This window comes from Pempheris klunzingeri, chromosome 11 (genome assembly GCF_042242105.1).
Source record: "Pempheris klunzingeri isolate RE-2024b chromosome 11, fPemKlu1.hap1, whole genome shotgun sequence".
Taxonomy (NCBI): Eukaryota; Metazoa; Chordata; class Actinopteri; order Acropomatiformes; family Pempheridae; genus Pempheris; species Pempheris klunzingeri.
Genome location: NC_092022.1, coordinates 9,923,220 through 9,949,168, shown reverse-complemented (window position 1 = coordinate 9,949,168; position 25,949 = coordinate 9,923,220). Strand labels below are relative to the sequence as shown.

The 25,949-nt window shown below is 41.1% G+C and overlaps 3 protein-coding genes across 4 annotated transcripts in view; 2 read left to right on the top strand and 1 right to left on the bottom strand.

Moving 5' to 3' along the window:
* The window catches only part of clstn1 (calsyntenin 1), a 39,198-nt gene extending 21,944 nt beyond the window's left edge, over positions 1–17,254 (top strand). The window contains exons 8-18 of one of the 2 annotated variants that reach the window (XM_070840233.1): positions 2,938–3,059; positions 3,176–3,338; positions 3,702–3,752; positions 4,745–4,902; positions 5,467–5,615; positions 6,707–6,951; positions 10,533–10,703; positions 11,019–11,164; positions 11,308–11,443; positions 12,197–12,381; positions 13,818–17,254. In XM_070840233.1, the coding sequence (XP_070696334.1) occupies positions 2,938–3,059; positions 3,176–3,338; positions 3,702–3,752; positions 4,745–4,902; positions 5,467–5,615; positions 6,707–6,951; positions 10,533–10,703; positions 11,019–11,164; positions 11,308–11,443; positions 12,197–12,381; positions 13,818–14,012 (1,721 nt within the window). In that variant the 3' untranslated portion in view covers positions 14,013–17,254. The remainder of the gene's footprint in view (positions 1–2,937; positions 3,060–3,175; positions 3,339–3,701; positions 3,753–4,744; positions 4,903–5,466; positions 5,616–6,706; positions 6,952–10,532; positions 10,704–11,018; positions 11,165–11,307; positions 11,444–12,196; positions 12,382–13,817) is intronic. The other variant, XM_070840234.1, reaches the window with a different exon arrangement.
* A 173-nt stretch (positions 17,255–17,427) lies between these two features.
* On the bottom strand, positions 17,428–20,588 carry lzic (leucine zipper and CTNNBIP1 domain containing). The gene is made up of 7 exons (XM_070840235.1): positions 20,451–20,588; positions 20,055–20,197; positions 19,776–19,911; positions 19,556–19,654; positions 19,310–19,405; positions 18,969–19,050; positions 17,428–18,876 (listed from the first exon to the last, which is right to left on the bottom strand). The coding sequence occupies exons 2-7, from the start codon at positions 20,153–20,155 to the stop codon at positions 18,821–18,823; spliced, it is 570 nt and encodes a 189-aa protein (XP_070696336.1). The 5' UTR covers positions 20,156–20,197; positions 20,451–20,588; the 3' UTR covers positions 17,428–18,820.
* A 141-nt stretch (positions 20,589–20,729) lies between these two features.
* nmnat1 (nicotinamide nucleotide adenylyltransferase 1) lies at positions 20,730–25,854 on the top strand. Its single transcript, XM_070839896.1, has 5 exons — positions 20,730–20,786; positions 21,149–21,288; positions 21,961–22,144; positions 23,951–24,075; positions 24,855–25,854. Exons 2-5 carry the CDS (start codon positions 21,174–21,176, stop codon positions 25,253–25,255), a joined length of 825 nt encoding a protein of 274 aa, XP_070695997.1. The 5' UTR covers positions 20,730–20,786; positions 21,149–21,173; the 3' UTR covers positions 25,256–25,854.
* Positions 25,855–25,949: the final 95 nt, after the last annotated feature.

The window sequence follows — 25,949 nt, the reverse complement described above, 5'->3', positions numbered from 1 at the left end:
TTTATTTCCAGGTATTTACATCTGGATCTGATACACAACTTAGAAGATAGCATTATTTGTAACGGAACACCACATTTTTAGGCGAGCAAAAGTATTGGAACAGATAGACTTAAAATACATTAACGTGAAGAGACTTAATATTTAGTTGCAAATCCTTTGCTGCATCAAGCCTGTGACCCATTGACATCACCAAACTTTTGCATTCTGCTTTTGTGATGCTTTTCCAGGCTTTCACCACAGCCTCTTTCAGTTGTGGTTTGTTTTGGGGGGTTTCTCCCTTCAGTCTGCTCTTTAGCAGGTAAAATGCTCTACAGGGTTGAAGTCTGGAGATTGACTTGGCCAGTCTAAAACCTCCCACTTCTTGCCCCTGATGAACTCCTGTGTTGTTTTGAATCATTATCTTGCTGCACCATGAAGGATCTCCCAATCAGTTTGGTTGCATCTTTCTTTAAATTGGCAGACAAAATGTTTCTGTAGACTTCTGAGTTCATTTTGCTGCTGCCATCATGTGTTACATCATCAATGAAGATGAATGAGCCCATCCCAGAGGAAGCCATGCAAGCCCAAGCCATGACATGACCTCCACTGTGTTTCACAGATGAGCTTGTATGTTTGGGATCATGAGCAGATCCTCTCTTTCTCCAAACTTTAGCCTTTCCATCACTTTGGTAAAGGTTCATATTTGTCTCATCAGTCCATAAAACTTTGTCCCAGAATTTTTAGGCTTGTCTCTGGACTTTTTGGCAAATTCCAGCCTGGCCTTCCTATTCTTCTTGCTAATGAGTGGTTTGCATCTTCTGGTGTGGCCTCTGTACTTTTGTTCTTGAAGTCTTCTGCGAACAGTAGACTGTGACACCTTCTCTGGAGGTTGATGCTGATGTCAACAGTTGTTTTAGGGTCTTTCTTTACAGCTCTCACAATGTTTCTGTTGTCAGCTGCTGCTGTTTTCCTTGGTCTACCTGTTCGACGTCTGTTACTTAGCACACCAGTGGTTTCTTTCTTCTTCAGGACATTCCAAATGGTTGTACTGGCTATGGCCAATGTTTGTGCAATGACTCTGATTGATTTTCCATCTTCTCTCAGCTTCACAATTGCTTGTTTTTCACCCATGGACAGCTCTCTGGTTTTCATGTTGGTCACACCTCTAACTATAAATGCAGTCTGCACAGGCAAAACCCAAATCTGAAACTGAACGTAGACATTCAGCGCTATTTATTGTTTGAATAATCAATGTAACAGGACACACCAGGGCAACAAAACACACCTGTCAGTCACATGTTCCAATACTTTTGCAGTTGTTTTCAGTCTACAGCAAAAATAAAGGAATTGGCCTCACTGTTCCAATACTTTTGGACGGGAGTGTATGGTGTCTGAAAATGTCTCTAATTAGAAAAGAAAAAAAATCCAATGTAACTTCAGGCTATAATTAGTGTTGGTGCTCAGCTGGCTGGCTAACACTTGGAAACACACATCCTTTTATATTTCCTTTCTCACCTCTGCGAGTGCTCGCTGACCTTTCCATTTTTGTCACTAGTTGTAAATTTTGCGTGTGGTCACAAGCTCCTTGATCCTTATTGACTGTAAAGTCTCTGCTGTGGCCAGTGAGAGGCAGTTCATCAGCCTCTGTCCGAGTGCTTATATAAGATGGATTACATCAGAAAGGCTGTGCTGTGGACAGGAAGCTCCCATACCCATGATCTCAGCCCCATAAATGACCTATATTCAGGGCAGTGTCGATTTCACTGAAACATAAATGTCTCACATTCAGTTCATTGCTTCTATGTGTCAGCCTGTGTTTCAGTCTTAATAGTGAAACTACATGTTAAAGACTAAAACTGTGAAGCATGAACATTACATGTTGGACCACAAATGAAATAAATCTGCTGGTCATTTGTTTGATAAATTGATTGTTAAATACACATCATAAATCACTGGGGTGTCTTAAAATTACTTACTTTGTCTAATCAGCTACTTAAGTAACCCAAGTATTACTGTTATCCAAAAAAAAAAAGCAGATAAATATATATTTGTGATGCTACAACCAGCAAATGGTTGGTTTTTACATCACATTATTAATTCATTTTCTAAAATGAAAATTTTATTGACTCCCTGTTAGCTGAATAATTGATTAATTGTCTCACACTAGCAGTTAGTTCTGCTTTAGCAAGGCAGGCATGTTACTAGAGTCAGGATTGTCCCTTACTGTGGACAGTATACTGAAATTATAATCAGTCCAGAGCCCAAAATCTTATTTATGTTGCTGTGTTCCTAAATCGGTGGCCCGTTGTTGCTGATTAACCTAATCAAATGAGAGGAGGACTCAGCGGCTGATGTCTGTTAAGGGTTCATAACTTCACACACCATTTAAATTATGTAGACCTATAATCTGGTGGTCTCCAATTATAGTGCATGACATCAAATGAAAGATTTTTAAACAGACAGACTGAGACTACTTATTGAGAAAAGCACTGTAAATCTTTGTATTTCTCAAGGATTAACAGCCAGCTGGTGTTTGGCACGACTATTTCATGTGCAGATGAATCCTGACTTTTTGACATTTGATGGATTCCAAGAAAACAAGCTGTGGTTGCATTGCCATGTTAGAGAACAATACATTTGTTAATCAGAACCGGTTGTGGAACTGGTTTCAAAATTCTGCCACTGTGAGAACCTGTCAAGACCTGTTGTAAATAATAACAAGAAATGCCATGGATGAAATTTTCATGGGCTAGTGACAAATCCCAAGAATTCAGAGATGTTTCAGAGATTTGTGCTTGCCCTCTTTGGTGTAGTGAATTACAAAAACAATACTTATACCGCTATATGTCTTATTTTCGGATAATTTGTTAAAGAAATAATCACCACCCATCCTCCAAATATGAACACCTTCATTCAGTTACACATTTACAGTGTCCCCTCTCATATTCCCCGCTGCAGAGATGAACAGGCACCACTACTCCCTCTACGTCCACAACTGCAGGCTGATCCTTCTCCTCCGCCAGGATCCGTCAGAAGCTGAGAACTACAAACCAGCCGAGTTTCACTGGAAACTGGACCAGGTCAGATGCTCACACTATCAAGCTTTGTGCAAAAAGTATAAGTTAGTCACTATGTAGAGTGTAACTTTCACAGTCCCAATTTCAGCTTTTCATCTCCTCTCTGACGTTCTTCACAGGTGTGTGACAAAGAGTGGCATCACTATGTGCTTAATGTGGAATTCCCCACTGTGTCCCTGTTTGTGGATGGAACTACCTTTGAGCCTTTCCTGGTCACAGAGGACTACCCTCTGCACGCCTCCAAGATCGAAACTCAGCTCACCATTGGTGCCTGCTGGCAAGGTAAACTCTTCAGCTAATTTTTTGGAGGAATGCTGTAAAATTGAAATAGCCACAATTCTCTTATGTGACAAAATGTATTCTTTTACAAATAAATCAAATACCTATAGGTTGAATCATTCAGTAAAAGTTTTGGTGGCTAAAAAAAAAAAAAAAAAAAAAAAAAGATACTCAAATGCTACCTATTGTTTTTGTTGTTATTATTAGACTTTGTGTAAAATGTTGTGCATGCATGTTACTTTATTAACTCTTTCTTAGATTCTCAAATGATGTACCATGAACTTGTATGTAGCATCTGAATCTCTGCTGCAGATCCTCAACCTTCCTCCCTGTCTCTCCCTGCTTTCTTGTTTCTGTCCTTTACAGACAACTCAGGACATGACAATGACACTGAGTCAGTCTCTGAGCCCACCTCAGGTTGCTCAAATCTTTCCCTTACTCCTCAGATACTCCATGTGTCCACAATGTCCCACCGCGCTAACAGCATCCTCATACCATTTCAGCTAGAATGATTCTCATACATTCTAGATGCAGAAAGATTTCTTTTTTTCATTACTGTTTGGAGCATGATGCAGTATAGATGAGACAGGTGTGATTTTAATGTTGCATATTTTTTATTTTATTCATACACTCCTCTCACTGCAGCAGCCAACATAAGTCAACATATAATGAGCACAAAACTCTGACCTGGCTGCAGTATTTTGGCTGTAGAGGCTCCTCTTTCAGAACATGACCTTGGGCTCAGAAGCAGTAACTCTGTATCAGATAACAAAGCTACAGCACACATACACACACACACACATACATACAGGCACACACTTCACTAGATAATTGTAGCAGCTTGAGATGTGCAGGTTTGTCTCTGGCTGCAGTGGCGCAGACTTATGGTCGTGTGGTTTAGCTGGAAGACACAACACGTTTCACTTCTCATTAGGCAGAATTGATGCACCTCACAGCAATACTGAAATATTCAGTCTTATTGAAAATTTAAACTTTCAACTTTCAGAATATATTTGTGTTTTAAGCATCTTGAAGTCCTTGAAATGGTTCTGTTATTTTGTAAAAATAATGTGTCTAAAGAGGATTAATTTCACCATCAGCTTATATAAACCCTTCTTTCTTTTTTTCTGTTGTCATTTTTTTCCCAAAGTAAAGCACAGTTTACCCCTTAAATGCAGATGTTGCATGTATCTTAGGCGTATGTAAGCTCATCCATCATTCTCCTGTCTCGCTCGCTGGGCCTCAGGCCTTGTAAGGGCACATATACTAACTTGCATGAATGCCATTCACGCCAGCTTTGCACATTGAGACAGCATGCATGAATCTCCAGCCCAGAAAAGGGGAAGTCTGTGGAATGTACACTTGAGTAACTACTTTTTTTTATACTGTTATTTTCCTGACATACCCAGGTGGAAATGCTAGAATGGCTCAGTTTTTCCGGGGGAACCTAGCGGGGCTGATGATCCGCTCTGGCAAGCTGGAGAACAAGAAGGTGATTGACTGTTTGTACACCTGCAAGGAAGGACTGGACGTGCAGCTGCCTGAGGAGGTAGCTTCAGCTGTGAAGGTGAGGAGAGCAGCACTTCAGAGACGCAAAACACACTCAACCTCAGTCATCCTGGATCTGTGTATAGTTGTGCATCAAGGAGACACTTTGACTCAGTGGTTCCAAACATTTCATCCTTTGTAAACTGTAAGGAAAAGCTGTGTACTTCAAACTCCTTTCACAAGAGGAATGATTTGAACAGTTTGTAGAGGCTTGAAGAGGTGGCTATTTGACAATAAAAAAGGAGAGATTAGAGAAAAACCTGAAACAATGAATTATATACTATTTTGTCTGGCATCTTGCAGCCCTGAAACCACTGGCCTGACTGAAAGGATATTTAGAAATAAAATTAAATAAAGTAAAGAAAAAATAGTATATAGTAAATATATATCAGCCAAAAATTGACTGTTTCTGCTGTATGGATAACGTTGACAAGTTCCTCTGGTTTATGGATTATGCAAGTGCTTTGTATGTGACACATGTTGCCTGACAGCACACACCAACACATTTTTGGGTGTAAACATGGCATTAGGAGACAATCTTACATCCAATCACACAGTCTTTCACCTCGATTTCTCCTCCCAGGTGGAGTTCAACCCCAACCAGTCCTCTCTGACAGTGGAAGGCGACGACATTGATGCCTTCGACAAGGTCATGCAGCACATCTCTTACCTGAACTCCCGCCAGTTCCCGACCCCTGGCATCAGGCACCTTCGCATCTCCACCACTGTCAAGTAAGTAGCAGGAGTCAAAAATACCAGTTGTTTTTATCTTCTCTGCTCTGTTTGCATCGTGTCACCTCATCTATCAATCAGCAGCAGCCCTGCATTTGTGGAACAGGTCCTTTCTACCTAATAGACATGCATAGAGGGTTTCTTTTTCTACTTAAAATGTGAGGAGGGTTTGTTGAGGTAAAACAGAGGTCAATAGCTTTACCTGATTTCCATAACAAAGAGACATTTTACATGAAATGTTTTAAGGTTGTAGAATGACAGGCAGAAATAAGGTTCTGTATTTTGTTTTTCAGTTCTCTTTGATGCAGATAATGTATTCAGAGACTGAAATGTGAATAACAAAACAGCATTGCATTCACAGATGATGTATGAAAGGAATATATTAGATCTATTCTAATGCAATAGATCAGTTCCAGGTCCAGTTTAACATTTGTTCTTTTTTGCATATGCAGATATATATGCATGATCACTAAGTTTTACTGTGGGGGGGGGACTGAACAGTTAGACCAAATGATGAATTTTCCTTATACCTTCAGTTTGCAGCTGTGAGGGCAACTTTCCAGCAGTTAGTGCGATTACATCTCAATAACTGTAGAGAAAGCACTGTAATAAGCTTTTTATGTGGTATTAAAATCACACTGAAATGAAAAGTGACTTTTCTTTACCTTGTAAGCTTATTTTCCACATGATTAAGTATAACTGTTTGCAAATACGATACAACAGTATGTTTCTGTGTTTTCACGTTCCTCTCCTTTCTGGAAGGAGTTGGAACTGCAAACAATTACTCCTGAATAGAGATTCAAAAATGTTTTCTCAGCCCTTTCTATCAGAATAATTTTGCTACCACAGCTTTTAGTGACACTCAGGTGGTAATCCTCTAGGGCAGTACAGATTTGGGTGTTCACCCCTGGATTCCTTGTTTCCTTTCCCTTGCTTCCAATTGTTGAAGTCCAGGTGGCTTGAATTTATTCACCTTAAGTTGTCATGTTTATTGTGAGGCTGTAATAAGATTTTTCAAAGCAGGTGACATTCATCAAAAAACTGATAAAAGCTCCAGGTTCCCAGGTATTCAAACATGTATCTGCCCCCAGATGCTTCAACGAGGAGTCCTGTGTATCAGTGCCAGATGCTGAAGGTTATGTGATGGTGCTGCAGCCCGAAGAGCCCAAGATCAGCCTGAGTGGAATTGACCACTTTGCCCGAAGTGCTGCTGAATTCGAGAGCCAGGAGGGAGTGACGCTGTTCCCTGAGCTACGCATTGTGAGCACCATCACCCGTGAAGTGGAGGCAGACACTGAGTCTGAAGCGGCAGAGGGAGCTGATGATGACCCTACTGGTAAGAAAATTGCAAATCTAGATAATGAGATATACAGTGGGGCAAAAAAGTATTTAGTCAGCCACCAATTGTGCAAGTTCTCCCACTTAAAAAGATGAGAGAGGCCTGTAATTTTCATCATAGGTACACTTCAACTATGAGAGACAGAATGGGGAGAAAGAATTTAGAAAATCACATTGTAGGATTTTTAATGAATTAATTGGTAAATTCCTCGGTAAAATAAGTATTTGGTCACCTACAAACACAGACCTGTAACTCCTTCTTTAAGAGGCTCCTCTGTCCTCCACTCATTACCTGTATTAATGGCACCTGTTTGAACTTATTATCAGTATAAAAGACGCCTGTCCACAACCTCAAACAGTCACACTCCAAACTCCACTATGGCTAAGACCAAAGAGCTGTCAAAGGACACCAGAAACAAAATTGTAGACCTGCACCAGGCTGGGAAGCAATAGGTAAGCAGCTTGGTGTGAAGAAATCAACTGTGGGAGCAATTATTAGAAAATGGAAGACATACAAGACCACTGATAATCTCCCTCCATCTGGGGCTCCACGCAAGATCTCACCCCGTGGGGTCAAAATGATCACAAGAACGGTGAGCAAAAATCCCAGAACCACACGGGGGGACCTAGTGAATGACCTGCAGAGAGCTGGGACCAAAGTAACAAAGGCTACCATCAGTAACACACTACGCCGCCAGGGGACTCAAATCCTGCAGTGCCAGACGTGTCCCCCTGCTTAAGCCAGTACATGTCCAGGCCCATCTGAAGTTTGCTAGAGAGCATTTGGATGATCCAGAAGAGGACTGGGTCATCTGACCATATGACCATATTTTTTGGTAAAAACTCAACTTGTCGTGTTTGGAGGAGAAAGAATGCTGAGTTGCATCCAAAGAACACCATACCTACTGTGAAGCATGGGGGTGGAAACATCATGCTTTGGGGCTGTTTTTCTGCAAAGGGACCAGGACGACTGATCCGTGTAAAGGAAAGAATGAATGGGGCCGTGTATCTTGAGATTTTGAGTGAAAACCTCCTTCCATCAGCAAGGGCATTGAAGATGAAACGTGGCTGGGCCTTTCAGCATGACAATGATCCCAAACACACCGCCCGGGCAACGAAGGAGTGGCTTCGTAAGAAGCATTTCAAGGTCCTGGAGTGGCCTAGCCAGTCTCCAGATCTCAACCCCATAGAAAATCTTTGGAGGGAGTTGAACGTCCGTGTTGCCCAGCGACAGCCCCAAAACATCACTGCTCTAGAGGAGATCTGCATGGAGGAATATACCAGCAACAGTGAAACAGTGTGAAAACCTTGTGAAGACTTACAGAAAACGTTTGACTCTGTCATTGCCAACAAAGGGTATATAACAAAGTATTGAGATGAACTTTTGTTATTGACCAAATACTTATTTTCCACCATAATTTGCAAATAAATTCTTTAAAAATCAGACAATGTGATTTCCTGGATTCTTTCCCCCCATTCTGTCTCTCATAGTTGAGGTATACCTATGATGAAAATTACAGGCCTCTCTCATCTTTTTAAGTGGGAGAACTTGCACAATTGGTGGCTGACTAAATACTTTTTTGCCCCACTGTAACACATTGTTCTGTGATGTTCACTTAAAGGAGACGTTTTATGCTAAATGTACTTTTCAGCATAAATATGTGTCCCTGGTGGTTCTACAGACCCTCAAACTATGAGAGAAGACTCTTTTTCTCCTGCCCCATTATCCTGTAAATGTGTAGCAAAACACTCCCCTGCTTGTGACGCATGGATCTGTTGAACGTGTGGCCTACTGAGAACTCGAATCCACCTCGCTGTCATCTGTAGCAATATGGCTAATGCTAGCTCTGGTAATTAGATGTTGAAGGGAGAACTAAGCACGCAAACTGTGCCTGGTTGTTAAAATGCTAAAGTATTGCGTTCAGAAAGAGGCCGAAAAGAGCCAAATACAACAGTGAACCTGAAAATGGGCATAATATGTCTCCTTTTACTGCCTACTTATCCTCTGGGTTATATACACTGAATTTCTGGTTTAACACAACCACATATGTAATCTTAGTCTTGCTCCTCCTCGGGCGGTGCTTAGTGTGATATCCAATCTGTTGCTGTGGTTCAATTACCTTGGACACAGAGTCTGCAGGCGCAGTGAATGTACAGTTGGTAGCTGTACAGTAGCTGGTACCGGAGAGGATTACGGCTGAAGGTGGAAGGGATTGGACAGACGGAGTGAGAGGGAGGGAGAGAGAAAAGAGATAAGTTGTTTACTCCTTTATGGGAGGGGTCAGTGACCAGCTGGGCCATCTGTTAGGATTGTATATGAGCTAAGATCAGGAGAGACAATGGCCGTGCACTGAGGTTGACACAGATACAGGGAGATACGATGTCCTGTGGTGAACAGCAGGCCATATGGGACAAAAGGGCTTACAGAGATCTGTTGCTATTACCTGCGTTAACCTGCCCCACCTTCCACAAACAACAAATGAGAGATGTCACTGTAGATGACTAAGAATCACATTATAGGTCAAAAGGCAAAAACTGTGTGTGCATAAGATATGAATGTGTTTCATAAGCAAAATGGAGATGACAATCTCCTACAGCTTGGCTATTGAAATGTAATATATAAAATAAATATACATATAAAATGACAAAACAGAGGATTTATCATTATCATAGATTTCTGTAGACAAACAGAATACTGCTCCTAAACACTCAACAATGAGTATATTAGCTTTTAACAAAGCTGTGGTCTACCTGCAGTTGTTCATGATGAAGGGCAGCCATCACTGATGACTGTGTGTGTACAATAACAGAGTAGCCAAGCCTACCTGTTGTTTTAACAATGGGAGTTGGAGCAGCTCAGGTTGGCCTGTACTATTGCTCAGCACCTCTAATGATCAAACTGTGGTATCCCATAATGTGTATTTGGGTGCTTACTCATAGGGATTCAGGTCTTCATGCTCCTCCTCTAACCCCCACCATTTTTCCCATTAATTGCTCTCTAAAATAAACGACTTATGCAACTCATCAACAAGCCTTTGTATTTGTGAAGTGTAGCCAATTAATTTCATGTGAACTGGAAGATCTTTCAATTTTGAATATTGTTCTACAGAACAGAACAGTGTATTGTTGCAGTAATTAGTAATGTCATGTTTTTCGCATTCACTGTACATTTCTAGTGTTGGCATATTAAAGGGGAACTACCACTGCACAGTGCTGCTCAAGTTATGTCTCTCGAGTCAGCTTCAGTTGGGGGTGAAGACGACAAGTTTGAAAATGAAAAAAGTCTGGGCGTGTGGAAGTAGAAAGAAATGAGCTTAGCCTGTAGCCCGCTCCTCATCTCTGCTTGAGACTACCAGCTCATGGCTACATTAGCTGCTACTTGCATAATACATCTGAATCTCCAACCCATCTGTCAGCAGCCAAGTTGCATTGTGGGTAATTTAGGTGCCAGGAGGAGTACTCTTTTAACTGTTCAGAAAGACTAACAGTGAACTTTGACATTCAAGGCCAATGGACACTCCTGAATTTAAGGACTGCTCAGGTCTTCATTTTAATCTTTTTTCTCCATTGTTCATTCAGTTCAAGAGACAGTGGTGTCAGAGGAGATCATGCACAACCTGGACACATGCGAAGTGAATGTGGTGGGAGATGAGCTGGACGGCGAGCACGAGAGCCTGGAGGTGGACATGTCCCAGCTGCAGCAGCATGGCCTGGAAATGAGCTCCTCTAACCTGGGCCTCGTCATCACCGGTACAAACCACAGAGCTGTCCGAAGTAGTACAGAGCAATGATTTCTAGTTGGAGAAATGTGATATGGTAGCTTTTTAGTACTCATTTAGTCCTTTGAAATCTGTTTAATTCTCCTCAAATGTAAACAAATAAAGATATATAGATATGTAGTCATGTATAATGTAGATATTTAAATTATAGATGACCACATTAAATGATCTTAAATCCACATATTTTTACAAACATGCTATGCCATAGAATTACTGTTCTCCTCTAACAAGAAGAGCTTCTCTGACACTCTCAGGCGATTGCTGATCAAATTTCTTCCTCTTTTAGGCGTGAATACCATGGCCAACTATGAGCAGGTCCTGCATCTTATCCGTTACAAGAACTGGCACACCGAGGCTCTCTTTGACAGGAAATTCAAGCTGGTCTGCTCTGAACTCAACGGTCGATACATCAGCAATGACTTCAAGGTCGAGGTATGAATGAGCATTTGTCACATAAAAGTGACGTAGAGGAGTCTGAGCCATGGCTTAATGTCACTGAAGTGTATTTGTGTGCTTGAGTTGCATCTAAAACGGAGATTTGTGGACAATGTTTTGTTGCTTTTTTTCCTCTCCAGGTGAACGTAATCCACACAGCCAGTCCTGTGGAGCATGCCAACAACGCCATGGTACAGCCCAACTTCATTAACCCTGTGCATCACGCCTCCGTGGATCTGTCTGGTCACAACCTGGTCAACGCTCACCAGGCCTCAGGTACTGCGACATGGGAATCTGACATGTGAAACTTTAGGCTTCAAAAGCAATCCAGAATGTAGTTTTCTTCCTCCACTGTTTTTTCTCGGTTGTTGTAGCACATAGAAAGTACCTCAAGTCAAATAGGAACCATCATTTTCAGTTCCAATTGCAGAATTTTATTTGCATGACTAAATTAATACCAAATGTCACAATCAAACCAGTAATCTGTTTAATTAATCTGCTTCTGGTATGCCAAGCATTGCTAGGGATGGATTACATTCTGTTTACCAGAAGTAGGGCACGTATGAAACACTGGTTGTTTACCCGCTCTTTTTTTTTTTTTTTAATGGCACAAGTTTAGGGATTACACTTGAGTGCTGTCTGTGACATCTGCACAAGCGGTGGTCTGAGCACAACCTTTTATTTCCTGGCAACAGTAATCCCCTCGGCTGTCAGACTCACAAAGCCCGCCACTGCACACGAGCGGCCCATTCCTGCTAATATGAGGCAAAGTGGAGCAGTTTGGCAGTAGACAGACAAAGCTATTTAAAGAAAGACGCACACCTAGAGCTGCCCGTAGCATTCATCTGCACTTTACTAAGAAGCCATTATCATCACACCATGGTATTAAAGTCCTTGAAATGCCCTCAGACCGACATGAAAGCTGTGTCTCCTCACATGAAGCTGTAACGGGGTTTTTAAGTGTGAATGTGCCCACTTGCAAATGGTTTACATCTGAGCTGTTTTGTTTGTGTGTTTGCTTCCTCGCAGTGGTACCCAGCGCTGCCACCATTGTCATCGTGGTGTGCGTTAGCTTCCTGGTGTTCATGATCATCCTGGGCGTGTTCCGCATCCGGGCCGCACACCAGCGCACCATGAGAGACCAGGAGAACGGCAAAGAGAACGAGATGGACTGGGACGACTCAGCCCTCACCATCACCGTCAACCCCATGGAGGTAAAAACTTTTACAGGCCAGGAGGCAAAATCATCAGTGGTGATTAGGCAGTGAAACAGTTTCCCTTCTCAACAAAATGTGGTCGGGTTGCAGCTTAGACAGCTTTTCACCTGCTAATGCTCTCTGGGTGATGCTGCGACTGTGGCCTAGTTTAATCTGAGAGCTCATGATTGACAGCCCTGTGGCAGCCCTATGGGTGAGGAACGAGTGTTACCTTGCAGTACATTAATCCTATTTCAATACTTTATGATTATGCTTTGTGCAACCGGTCTGTCTCATGCAGACTTTTTTGTAGCCCCAGCTGAAAAATTAGCACCAATACTTTTGTCTTGTAATTTTTCTAGTGGATGGTGGTTATTGTATGGGCTTGCAACTCGTTTATATATATTTTATTTTGCTGATAGCTAGTCACAGTAGCTCAGCAAAAGCATCTTAACTTAAAGTGACCCTAACACCAGGTGGAAAGGCAGTGTTTTATGTCCCTCTCTATTTAAAAGTTTTACGTCTGTTCTACCTCTGATAGTCAGATGTGTGCACCTGTTACCTCTCCCAACATCACTGCAGCAAGGTGAAAAGTTAAACCACTGGAGATCACTAAAAAGAAGATTTTCAGGGGGTGTTAAGTTACTCTTCAACGAATTTAAAGAATTGCTTTAAGTCCTGCTGCTGCAGTATTTACAGCTGCTTAAGGAATCACATCTTGAGTCATAGTAGAAAAGAGCTTCACATCCCTGCTAAGTGAGACCTCCTGGATTTGTGTGAATGTTGTGCAAATTAGATTTCGGTGTGGACACTGAGAGGTGAAACACATTCTGTCTCCTTAACAGCGTTCAGTGAGCATCCAAACAAATCTGAATTCAGCATTAGATCTTCTGGTTGTTTTGTCCTCAACATCACAAACCAGTTTACTGTCATCTTGTTACATGATTTGCACTAACCATCCATCCATTATCTATACCGCTTATCCGTCAGGGTCGCGGGGGAGCTGGAGCCTATGATTTGCACTATTGAAGTATAAATTTAAGTTGTGCTTTGCCTGTGTTATATATTAGGATAATATTAGGATAAGGATATTTTCTATTTTAATTTATTTCATAATAAAAGCAGATGTATGCAAAATCATGTATTGTAACTACATAGTGGACTCCACTGTGTTCCACTGTGACCTGTGACCAAACTTATATGTTTTCTTTATAACATTTAGGGCATTTTATGCCTTTATTTGAGAGCCGATAGTAGAGAAATAACAGGAAATAGGGGGAGAGAGACTTAGGGATTGCTTATAATTATCGTCTTTTTAGACACAGTGGACATTTGTCACAACATGATTGCATTGGGAGAAAAAGTTGTGTCTCTGACCAAAAGTCTCTAAATGTACAAATTCTTGCCTCAGAAAGTGACGCTTCACAACCCCACCCTCTTTGCCTCTCACACAGACGTACGAGGACCAGCACAGCAGTGAGGAGGAGGAGGAAGAGGAGGAGGAGAGCGAGGACGGAGAGGAGGAAGACGACATCACGAGCGCAGAGTCAGAGAGCAGCGAAGACGAGGAGGGCGGGGAGCCGGAGGACCAGCAGGGAGCCAGCAGACAGCAGCAGCTGGAGTGGGACGACTCCACCCTCACCTACTAGAACGACACGCGCAGCAACACACACACACACACACGACACTAAACACAAGCTCTCTCTCTCTCTCTCTCACACACACACACCAACACCAACTTACACTCACTTCAGATCCTCACTGCTCCACACACAAACACACACACACACTCCCACCCCCTACAACTTCATGTCCAAGGAGCCATGAAAAAAAAAAAAAAAAAAACATACAAAAAAGAAACAAAAATTCCCTTCAGCGTATATACGGTCAAGATTTTCCTGTTGTTATCTTAGTGGTGGTACTCAGTGTAGTGTAGTCATCACCGGATTGCTGATTTTTACTGTTTATTTTTTTATTTATTATATTTTAATTCCCAGGAAAACTTGGCCTACATTTGTTTTGAACTGTGTGAGGAAGCCAACCCTGCACTTTGATTTCTCTCAGACGTAAGGCTTTCAAATGGAGAATTTTTTTTCCCCTGATGTATATTCTTTGCGTAATGCTTTTAGATTTGTTTGCCGCTAAACTCGCGTATAGCTTTGACTTGAGTTCTCTTGACTTGTAGTCCACAGTGAAACAAAACAATGCTTTTAACAAGTAGACCGCATATTCTCTTTTTTTTTTCTTCTTCTTTTAGTGCATGAGGATGTTTGAGAAGTCATGTGTAGAGAAATAAATAGCTTTTTAAAGATTTTGTAAATATAAAGAAACCATGTAATTAGTCGATGTGTTAGTGAAGGCCTACTCAACGGGGTCCAATATCTAAAATGACGCAGTACGTAATGTAGAATATTTGTGTCACAGAGGCTGTAGCATGTCGCTAAATTTCTGCAAAAGCTGTTCCATCATGCTTGTACAAAGATGTCTGCTTCACGATGAGAAACCCAGGACTGTTAAGCGGAGGTTTCCACGACAAAGTGGTGTCCATTTTGTCTTTTCTCGTTTTGCAAAGAGGAGAATCATTTCTTTTGCTTTCCCGTAGGCAGGACTGGTCGACGGTTTCAGCTTCATACATGCTTTGCTTTGCTTGCACAGGTGGCAATGCTCTACTCCAGGCGTCAGTGTATTTCATTCCCAATAGATCTCACTGTTGTACAGAGGGGATTTTCTTTTTGTCTAGGGTAATCATACTCAGAGAAATGCTAATGTACAAATTGTCATTTCGTGTGGAACGGTACAAACACTAGGCCAGCAGGTACTTGTAGTGCTGTAGATCTGGAAATATGGGTACTAACATTTCTGCCAGTGTATATGGACAAGTAGAGAAATTTCCTCAGCAGCTTTAAACGTCTTTCGTCCGTATCCCAGTCCTGCTGTGCTGACAGAAGTTGGAAGGATAAAAGAGCTTTAGTGGAGCCTGGTTGAATAGTGCAGTTGCAGGCATTGTTTTGGGGGAGAGAAGCGAAATGAAAGTACGTTTCAGCATTGCTTTATTGCAAGTTTATTTTCCGTGGCACGGCTATTTAACCTGAAATAATAAAACATGTAGATGCATTTTTAAACTGGTTTCCTATCGCAAAATAAGCAACGTCTTCATTATAGTTCAGTTCAGTTACAGCTGAGGGTGTGACTGCTTAGTTTACTATGAGAAACCACCTCAAAAATGAATCTTTTTGTTTGAATCTTAAAACGAAATATTTTTTGCAGTAGACCACTAGATTTTATTGTACATGGAACTGTACTGTAGAGTTGTTCTAAGATATTTGTTTACATTTGGTAAACTTATTTTCCTTCTGGTATTAGTATAAAGCTTATACAATTGATTGGGAAAATGTGTCCAAACTCTATCTCCTCTCAGACACTGTTGCCCGTCACTGTTGTATATATCTTTCACAAAACCAGACACAAATGTACCTTCACACTTAACTATTTAGTGTTTGTCTCTTGTTTTGGGGTACCAAGTGAAATGTTAATTTCCCAAACCTGCATTCATTAAAGCAGATCAGATTTGGGGCATTCAAGTGAACAGAATGTGGCATTATCAGGATTAGAAATGTTGGTGTTGCGAGTCTCATATTTTGCATGTGAATCTATTTTTAGAGGCCAAAATTGGATTCAGAAACGCATTCAAGGCTCGTTTTTTGGAGACGGTTTGAGTCACACAGTTATGTCTCTTAGGTTCAAGTAATTTATACTTTTAAGAGGTCTGTGGTGGAAATGTAGTGAATAGTCTCCCCTCCATGATGACTTGGACTTGTAAAAAACGAAAAAAACAAAAACACAAAAAAAAAAAAAGAGGGCCAGGTCTGAGCCGGCTGAGATGGGAGTGCCTTTTTCCGATCATAGCGCAAATAGCAGGTCTAACAAAAACACTCATCCGTGCTCTTTTTATTTGTGGCAAGTTTTTTTTAATTTATATTTGTTTAATGCTAGATTCCTTACAGAGCTGGGGATCACTTTTTCTTTCAGTTTGTTGTAACAATAGTCCACCGCTAGTTTTATTAAAAGTGAAACGCGTTTTACATAGATGTCATGTGTCCATGTTGATGTGTAGAGGAAGTAGATCCATATTGTATCTTCTATAGATATTGTACTAAATCTTTGACGGAATCCACCTTTAAAAAGATGTACAGTACATTATGAAATTGCTTTGGCAGCGTACATGGGTATACTGTTAATTCACCTATTTGTGTATAGTGGAAGGTCATTTTGAACAGTGTCCTATTGCCTGAGTTGTTGAGAAATGATTTTGAGGGCAGCATGAAATTCACAAGAACCAGAGTATAAAAGCCTGTCGAAATTCTCAGTTTCATTACGTCAGACACTTGGACGTCCATGTTTCATCTCTTCAGTTTAAAACTACAGAACCATGGGGCCACTGATGCGTGCACACTGACTCTTAAGTCTCCACGGTGACTGTGATCGGCCCCTAAGCTAAGTGGAAGTTGGTTGAATTGAATGTCACTGCCTAACAAACTGAAATGCAGCCATACTGTAATAACACTATGAAGTAAGGGGAATGAATTTACTTTGCATGAACCACAAGTTTGTGTATGTACCATGTGGGGTTGTGGGACTGGAGCGAGAAAGGAGACGTGATACACTACTGATTCTCAGATTGTCTTGTTTCACACGTCCAGATTTTTTTTTTCTTTTTTTTTTTTTCTTTCTTTTAAAAATCTGCTCAAAACGGAAGGTGACAAAGTTTTCAGAACGGTTGGACGCTTCCTTTGTACTTGTTGGAGCTGCTCTCACTTTTCTACCAATTGAAAGGCAAATTGTAGTGAAGTTGATGCTTGCTCGTAAACAAAATAAAGGATGATGAGATGGGGTATAACTTCTGTCTACTCTTGTTTTTCTTCATCATGTTTATGGTACACGCCCTGGGTGGTGCTGCAGACAAGTGTTTTTAAATCTTGAGCGTTAGTGTCCTCTGGTGGTGAAGATGAAATGATCTACAGCCAACAAGTAAAAAGTGTGACAGAATTTCACAGGTAAAGCAAATCAAATGAATAAACAGATATATTTTTAACTCACATTCAAAGAGAGACGGCTTCAAAGCTTAATATCAGCTGTAACCGATGTTGTAAACATTGTGACATTAGTGTCAAAACAACTTTAAGATGAAATAAAATGCAATATTGAACTTGATTATTAGAAATGTATAACCACAGATATCAACTGAAGCACACTTTGAAATGCTTGATTATCAATGCATATATAGAGGGTGGACAGAATAATGGAAACGCCATATGAATATCCAAAACCTAACGAGGCACGGTACTCAAAAGCGTGCTGAACACTTGATTAATTGTTTATTTTGAAGGCGGCCCTCTAGATCCTTCAGAAGTAAATGAGGTGAAACTGCTTGATATCCAGCCCTCCATGATGATCTTAAAAGCAGCTCATTCTGTCTCATGTCCAGTGATAGAAGCTTTTGTAACCCTCGGGGCCTTTATCATTTTGCAGAGCGAGGACACCACGAACGGCTGCATCTGGCACTGCATCAGTTCATTAGCTGGTAAATATCCACACAGGCTATTAATCAAACTGAATCACTCTGGAGCGATGGCTGCAGAAACTATCACGAGACCCTCCACAATGTTTCACAGATGGCTTGATGGATTTCTAATCACATTAAAGGCATCCTAATACTAAATTTGCATTTGCAGTTTCCACGGGAGTCAGCTAATAAATATGAGCTTTAGGAGGCTAGATTTTGACGAAAGAGGCAGATTTAAATAAGTAGAGGCCATAGCTGTGTTTAGTAACTGTTCTGCCACGTTTCTATCTATTCCTGACTTGTTACTGCTCTTCTTCTTTGTCAATATTATATTTTGAATGTGTAAATAGTTATTTTTGACTCATTCAACAATTAACTTACTGCCTTTATAGTGTAATTTAGTTACTTAAAAGTTTTCTTTCATGAGGTGTTTCTGTTATTTTGTCCAAATCCCTGTAGACAGCGCAGTTGAGTGCAAACAAAATGACATCTTGAATATTTGCAGCACTCATTAGGAAAGCCACATCCTAAAAACAACTATGTTGAGTTTTCAGGTTTTAAAGATGGACAGCTACAGCAAGCCAATAAGAAACACAGCAGGAACCACAGCAAAATGTTTCTATTGAACTGCCCTGACTATCCTTCACATTCATGCACAGGTCTTCATATTTAACAAATCACATGCTCGTACCTAAAATACAATTTCACACCAATCTGGACAAATAAAAGACATTTACAAAAGTTGAGGGGTATAAAACAACACTGTTAAAAAGTGTTAGCATCTACAGCAACACCTAGAAGTGCAGTGATTATTTACAAAAATCATCGATCAATTGGCACATTTCTTTCTTGGTAATAAGACACAGACTTAAAATTAAACATGTTGTAGGTTCACTACGCCTTGGTTTTCACGCCAGAGCTAGCTAAAGCCATGATTTTGTCTTCGGAGCCTGAAAAAGGAGGCAAAACAAGATCATTATGAACGTTCGTCCCAGAAGTTGTATGATTAAACATTTCGGTGAAATCTCGTGTTTATTCTCACCTAAATTTGCAGTCACTTTTTCAAACTGGCTCAGGGTAGCTGAAGCATTTTCAGTGAGAAAGGTTTCCTCCTCCGCGGTGAGCTGTCAGACCGGCCAGAAACAGAAATAAAGTACTTCAAGGTTTGATCGGATAATTATAGCATGTTTACAATGTCACAGCTCCTTCTGAGGTGAGATTTGGGGCCGCTGTAGCGATTGGTCAGTCAGCATGTGACAGTTTACTGTGACATGGTGACTAAAATAAGTCAGTGCAGCTTTAAGAGACCATGTGAAATCATGAGCACAAGCCTCTGAATCATCCACAGCAGACATCGCAGCCTCTGCTGTGACGGCTCCTCACCTTCTCTCCAAGTTTTCTCAAGGCTGTGAGGATTTCCATTTTCTGCAACGTGTAGATGTCCCGCGACAGTTTCCCCACCATGACATCTCGGTCCATCTGCGCAGAATTTCACACACTAGTCGGACAATTTTCGGGCCAAGCAGTGCACGGATAAATGCTAAGGCGTGACTGTGCGGTTGGATGAAACATTTACTCTACAGCTGTGCATCAAATAAACACAACCATCTTTGACATTGCAGTGCAAACCTCTGCTAGTCTGGTTCTCAGCTGTCCCGGCTGCTTCTTGGCGAAGAGTCGGATCACCTCCGGGGTTTTGAATGCTTGGCTGATGGCAGCTTGGATTGCCTGACGAAGAGGGAAACATTTCACAGCTCACTGTTCATATTAGATTATTTACTAGTTCTGTACGCTATTAAATCTTTAAGTCACCCTTAACACAGAGTAGTTTAGCTCATGAGCCACTGACCAGCTGCATCCCACTGAGTTCATCCACAAGTGTCATGTCTCCTGTCATGATCTTCTTCAGGGAGTCGTTGAATTCACTCAACTGTTCCAAGGTTTCCTTTTTCGTCTCCTCATACTCTTCTTCGTCCAATTCTTCTCTGGAATTAAATAAGAAAGGATGAAAAACTAAAAGAGATGCAGGGGGGGGGGATATCAAGAAGTACCATCTGGCTTAGACTACATCAATACTTGCCAGCTATAAAAGTCAGATTTGCTTATTCAGTTTGATAAATTTCTGCACCTGCATTCCTCCAGATCCTGAAGCTGCTGCATCAGTCTGTCAAGTTGCTCTTCCATATTTTGCCTCAATTTTCCAGTTTCTGATTTCCCGCGAGAAGCCATCCTTAGTTTGAATCGTATTTCCAGCCTATGGGGAGCGCAAACCTGAATGAAGCAGTCAACAGATGAGTGATATTGAGCATTAGTATAATACAGATGACCTAGCATGCTATTCAGACTGCATCAGAATAGAGTTATTGTAGCTAGCATCACAATAAAACTGCTCAACATTTAGCGAGACATCAACCATACTGACAAACTATGGAACTACAGATAGCATCTTTTTTCTATCCAACAATACAAGTTGTTTAATTAGCGGAGTAGCTGTTAGCTAGCATGCTAAAACAAAACATCTCACCGGGACTTTCTTTGTCAACAGTTGTAAGTCAGTCCTTGCGATGAGTTAAATGTTCGCTTCAGCGTCACGAATGTCCAGTACCTTCAACTGCACTGCCACAAAAAAAATAACTAAACTGCTAACAAACGCGGTTAGAAAATATTCAGGTTAGTGTTTGTCGAGGCGTTTGTGGTTTATGGAGGATTTGTGATTGTGAACGTAGCTCACGAACGTGGGTGCGGCTCTCTTCTTCCTGGTCGATTCTGTCCAATCAGATTCGTCGATCTTAATTTTGCGTAATACGTACAGGAAGCAGGTGACGCTTAGCGGGACGGCTGACTGCCGTTGTTTCTCCTGGTAGCACAATGAATATTTACATTATTTTACCCTGTAACGACTTCTTTGTTGTCTTCGCTCAGCTTTGAGTTCATGTTTTGTCTGCTTCAGTATCCTGCACGTTAATTTTAGCCAACTGCACAAACTGGCGTTGCTTGGCTACAGACGAAGCTAACGCTAGCTTACTTTATAGACAGTGACAGATGACAGTGCTAACGTCAAATTAAGCTAACATATGACATTGTTTTCATTTCCTTGATATTTGTACCTCCTATCATGTCGGTATTTACTCATCCCCAAAGGTCAGAGAGCCAGAGGGAGTTTTTGACCAAACTCTGAATTAACTACAGTCTTTGTTTTCTTCATCATACCTTTTGTTTTAGTGTAAATTCAGCCCCAGTATGAGGCATGGAGGGGAAGAATATAACCCAAGTAGTCCTGCTGGCCTGCGGGTCCTTCAACCCCATCACCAACATGCATCTGAGGATGTTTGAGCTGGCTCGGGATCATCTGGAAGACACAGGTCGAGTGAAATGAGAATTAGACCTTTTTGATTAATGCTTTGAACTGGTTGGTTCACCACCATTGCACACACTCCTTCGCTCACTGCTGGTGGTGTCTGGCCGTGCTGATAGTGTTTCACTTTCCTTGATTTGCTCAGGTTTGGGGATTGGTCTCTTGCATCTGTGCTACTTCCCCTGCTCTCTTGAGCAATTTCATTTGTGGTGCTCACTGTCAAAATGCATTTGAAAACATCAACAGCTACCTGTATTACAAGGCATTTTAATGCTTGGAGCACCACAAATGAAATTTTAATTCTCTGTTGTGAGGTTCAGGCAGAAATCTCAGAAACGGATAACTCTCTCTTCATGGCTAGATACCCGTGGTGGAAGAAGTATTCAGATCCTTTATTGAAGTAAATAAAGGCAACAATGTAAAAAAAAAAAAAAAAAAAATACCCCAAAGCATCCATTACATTACGCCCTACATTCATTAACCCAAGTACCTCAAAAGTACAGCACTTTAGTATTATACTTGGTTATACTTACCACTGCTAGTAAGAATATCTCTCAAATTGTAATTTGAGTGTACAGACTATTCAGTCTCTTCAATTTATCATATGAGTTCAGAGTCGTGTGAATAAAAAAAAATTTACAGTAAACCATCTGTTCACACCACGTGTTTAATGTCTAAGGTCAGTACAGGGTGGTGAAGGGCATCATCTCTCCAGTGGGTGATGGCTATAAGAAGAAGGGTTTGATTGAGGCCCGCCACCGTCTGGAGATGGCCAGATTGGCCACAGAGACCTCAGACTGGATCACAGTAGATTCCTGGGAGAGCTTGCAGCCAGAGTGGGTGGAGACAGCTAAAGTTCTTCAGTAAGTTGATGGTTCTTATGTCCTTTTAGTGGCATGTGCTTCCCACTCACAAGGCTAATATTGTCTTTTGTCTTGAGTTGTTATCGTAGGTGTGAGGAAATCTACAAAATAATCGAAGACACTACCTGTCAGACCTTTCTATACCCTTAATCGGACTTTCCTTGCTTGCTGTTATCTGTTTTCCTCCAATTCTTGAAGCTCATTCATCAAGCCTCTTCACATAACCACAGTGGGTATTTACTACTCACTGTAATGATTTACAAGCAGCCCCCTCAAGCGGTGAAGTGATGAATGGTGCCATTAAGTTAACAAACGATGGCGTCCCAGCGATGGCAGCTGAATTCTGTAGACATTGTAGTGACACTTATATCAGATCATATCATCTGTGCTGTTCATACTCACAGTGCATTAAGCCCTTGCATTTGTCTCCCTTTACTCCACATACACTACTCACAAAAAGTTAGGGATATTCGGCTTTCAGGTGAAATTTCAGGATGAACCTAAAATGCATTCTAACCTTTCCAGGTGAACTTAATGTGACCTTCTCTAAACTTTTGAATGCACATGTCCAACTGTTCAGTGTTTCAGTACTTTTTGCACAAGTTGCTGTTCTCTAACAAGAAGCTTAACAGCAAAATTCACAACAGGTTTGATCCATGAATCGACCAATACATTTCCTGCTTCAGTTAGAATTGGTATTTAAACAGTTTTCCTCATCGTGCTGTTCACATTCTGACATCATGAGACCAAGACGACACCTAACAATTGATCAACAGCACCTCGCCATTGCGAGGCTTCAAACAGGAAGTCCTCAGACGGAGGTGTTCACTGAGCTTAGAGGGTCACAGAGTGTCATCAGGAGGTTGGAACAGTGATACAGAGGGACTGGAAGAGTCACAGAAAGGAGAGGAGTGGACGTCCTTTGGCCACATCCCAATTTATTGAGACACTGAAATTTTTTTGTTGTGGTATACCTACCACTGTTGGTACATTTTCTTTCAATAAATTGTTTAAAATGAAGAAATTACCATTGCATGCTTCTACTTAAATGCCCTACTTTCATGATATAATATCACTGTAGCATTAACACACCTGAAAGTCGAATATCCCTAACTTTTTGTGAGTAGTGTATGTATCACTGTTAAAGCTTTCTGTTACTCTTGTAGAAACGCTCTGTGGTTATTTCTATTAACTTCATTTCTGAATTGTATCTGTTTAATTTAAAGTTTTTCTTAACCGCTTTTCTTTAAAAAAAAAAATTGCCTCTACCCATAAATTCCTGACCACAATGAGAGTATAGGGTATAAAAAAGCAACAACAACAATTTCAGACTAACAGACTCAAGGTGTCACTCACACACTGTTTTTTTAACGTGGTCGTTAAAGTGAGGAAAACTTGCCAGAGTTGTGGATTCTGATGTTTCAATCAATACTACATTGAACACTGTAGACTACTGAGAAGCAGAGCCATTTCATTTTAAGAAGTTTAATTCATTGATTTTAATGGTAAAAAACAATCTGAAAATCTATCCAAACTGCAGACCTACAGGACAGCCTACAGAAAAAAGGAAAATGTTTACCCAAATGTAAAGTTGAATTCTGGTAAATGTTTACTTTGCACAAAGAGGAAATTATGTTTAGGTGTTAAATAAGAGACATACACTGACTGATGCATTGCTAATGTGACTCCCCTCCAGGAAACTGAATGCAGTTGCAGTTAGCCCCACATGCACCCCCCTCTTTAAGTTGTGATGTGTCAAGAATTTGATCTTTTGGTGCTTTATGAACGTTGTCTATATCCACTTAGCCATTACTATGACGAACTGCAGGCAGCAGAGCAGCACAACGATGACGTGGACACGGTGAAGTACGCTAAAAAGAGACGCATAGAGGAGAATTCTTTTGGGGTCTCATCTCATCACAAAAGGAGAGGTAGGCCATGTTGTTCTCTCAGTCTTCTTTTCAGCTCCTGCCTTTTCCAATCCACGATTCCAGGCAACAAGTCTGGTCCTGCTTCAACTGTATTCATGATTGACTGTATTCAGTTTAAGTCATAACAGGAGACACTGGTTTTAAAGGGGAGGTGCGGTGTTTTGTGTGGGGTGACACCCAATATCACAATCCACAGTAAAAACAGACACGGTGTCAGACAAGGTGTCAAACAGAGACATGAATCTCAGTGACACACTGAATATCGCAGCCAAGTTTCCTGCATAGTTTTACAACATTCCTTCACACAAGTGACAAGACGTTTGAACTGAATGAATCTCTGGCATGGAGCTGCGCCTGTGTTCGTGTTCCTAAAGTCTGCACTAAGATGTTAATAAATCCTAACTATTAGTAACGCTTACAATGTGAATGTGAGTTTAACTACTACTAACACTTAATTAAATAATATGTTTTGAAAAGAGTGCAAATAAGTAAAACACTAGCTGAAGTGGTTTTCCAGCATTGTCTGTGAACAGAGAGCAAAGACCTCCAGCATAATTAAGCTAAATGTAACACTGAGATTAGACGGGCTGCATGTCTCTTTTGTGTGTAATTATTCTTTTGTACTGAAGCTTATAAACACTTTCCATTCTTGCAATATATATAATTACATCATGTATATTCTCCTCTCCTATTAACCATTTTTAATATCCTGTGTTTGATTATCTTATTGTTTGACTGTTTTTGTTTGTATTTGCCTTTTTTTGGGTTTGTTTTCTCAGACGCCCCTCAGCTAATGTGGCTGTGTGGGGCTGATGTCCTGGAGTCCTTTGGGATCCCCAATTTGTGGAAGCAGGAGGATGTCGCCGAGATTGTTGGCCGCTACGGTTTGGTCTGCATCACCCGTAGTGGCAGCGACCCCCACAAGTTCATCCACCAATCGGACATGCTGTGGAAGTATCGCAAGAACATCCACGTGATCCACGAATGGGTGATCAATGAAATCTCGGCCACCCACATTCGCCGGGCGCTGCGTCGGGGTCGGAGCGTCAGGTACCTGCTGGCCGACAGCGTGGTTCACTACATACGGGAACGTGACCTGTACAGCGCTGAGAGCGAGCAGAAAAACGCAGACGTGGTTCTAGCACCCCTTCAGAGATACTCTGGTGCCTCTGCAAGCTGAAGAAGTTCACTGCTGCAGCTGCAAAAAAAACCCAGAAGTCTAAGCCAAGTCTGCAACGAGTGCTGTGGGTTTAAAACGAATCAGACGGAGCTCAGACAGTTTATTTAAGCTTCTACCAGTGCCTACTATACAGAACAGTCTTTTCCAATAATGGGTGTGTGTTTTTTAAGACGAACCTGCATAGATTTTTTTCTGAGTAACGTGATTTAGTAACAGTTTCACTTGTGCTTTAAATTAGTTGTGAGCAGCAGTTCAACAGGTTGGGAGGTCATCTAAATGCCATAGGAATCGCTAGAAATCCATCTGGTGTGTAGGTGTTGAACAAGACAATTGTGAGTGAAATAGTAAAGAAACGGTATGTTTGCTATTGTGTGAAATATGAGTAGGAACAAACATTTTTATTGTTTTACTTGCTTTACGTGCTCCTCTCAACTCACCACACTTTTGTATCTAGAGCAGGCTGATTGTATGCACTTCCTCAGGAAAAAAAAAAGCAGGCAATACACTTTAAACAGGTTTACTGTGTGCTGCAGATTTGAAAATGAAGGCGTGATTTGTATTCATTGGAAATTCAATAAACAACTCTCTGTGCTTTCCAACTTGGGGGCTTTTCATTCCTATTATGATGCCATTCGCTCACTGATAAGAGACTCAGTTACTGAAGTGCCAAATTGACACCTTTCCTTTTTGACGC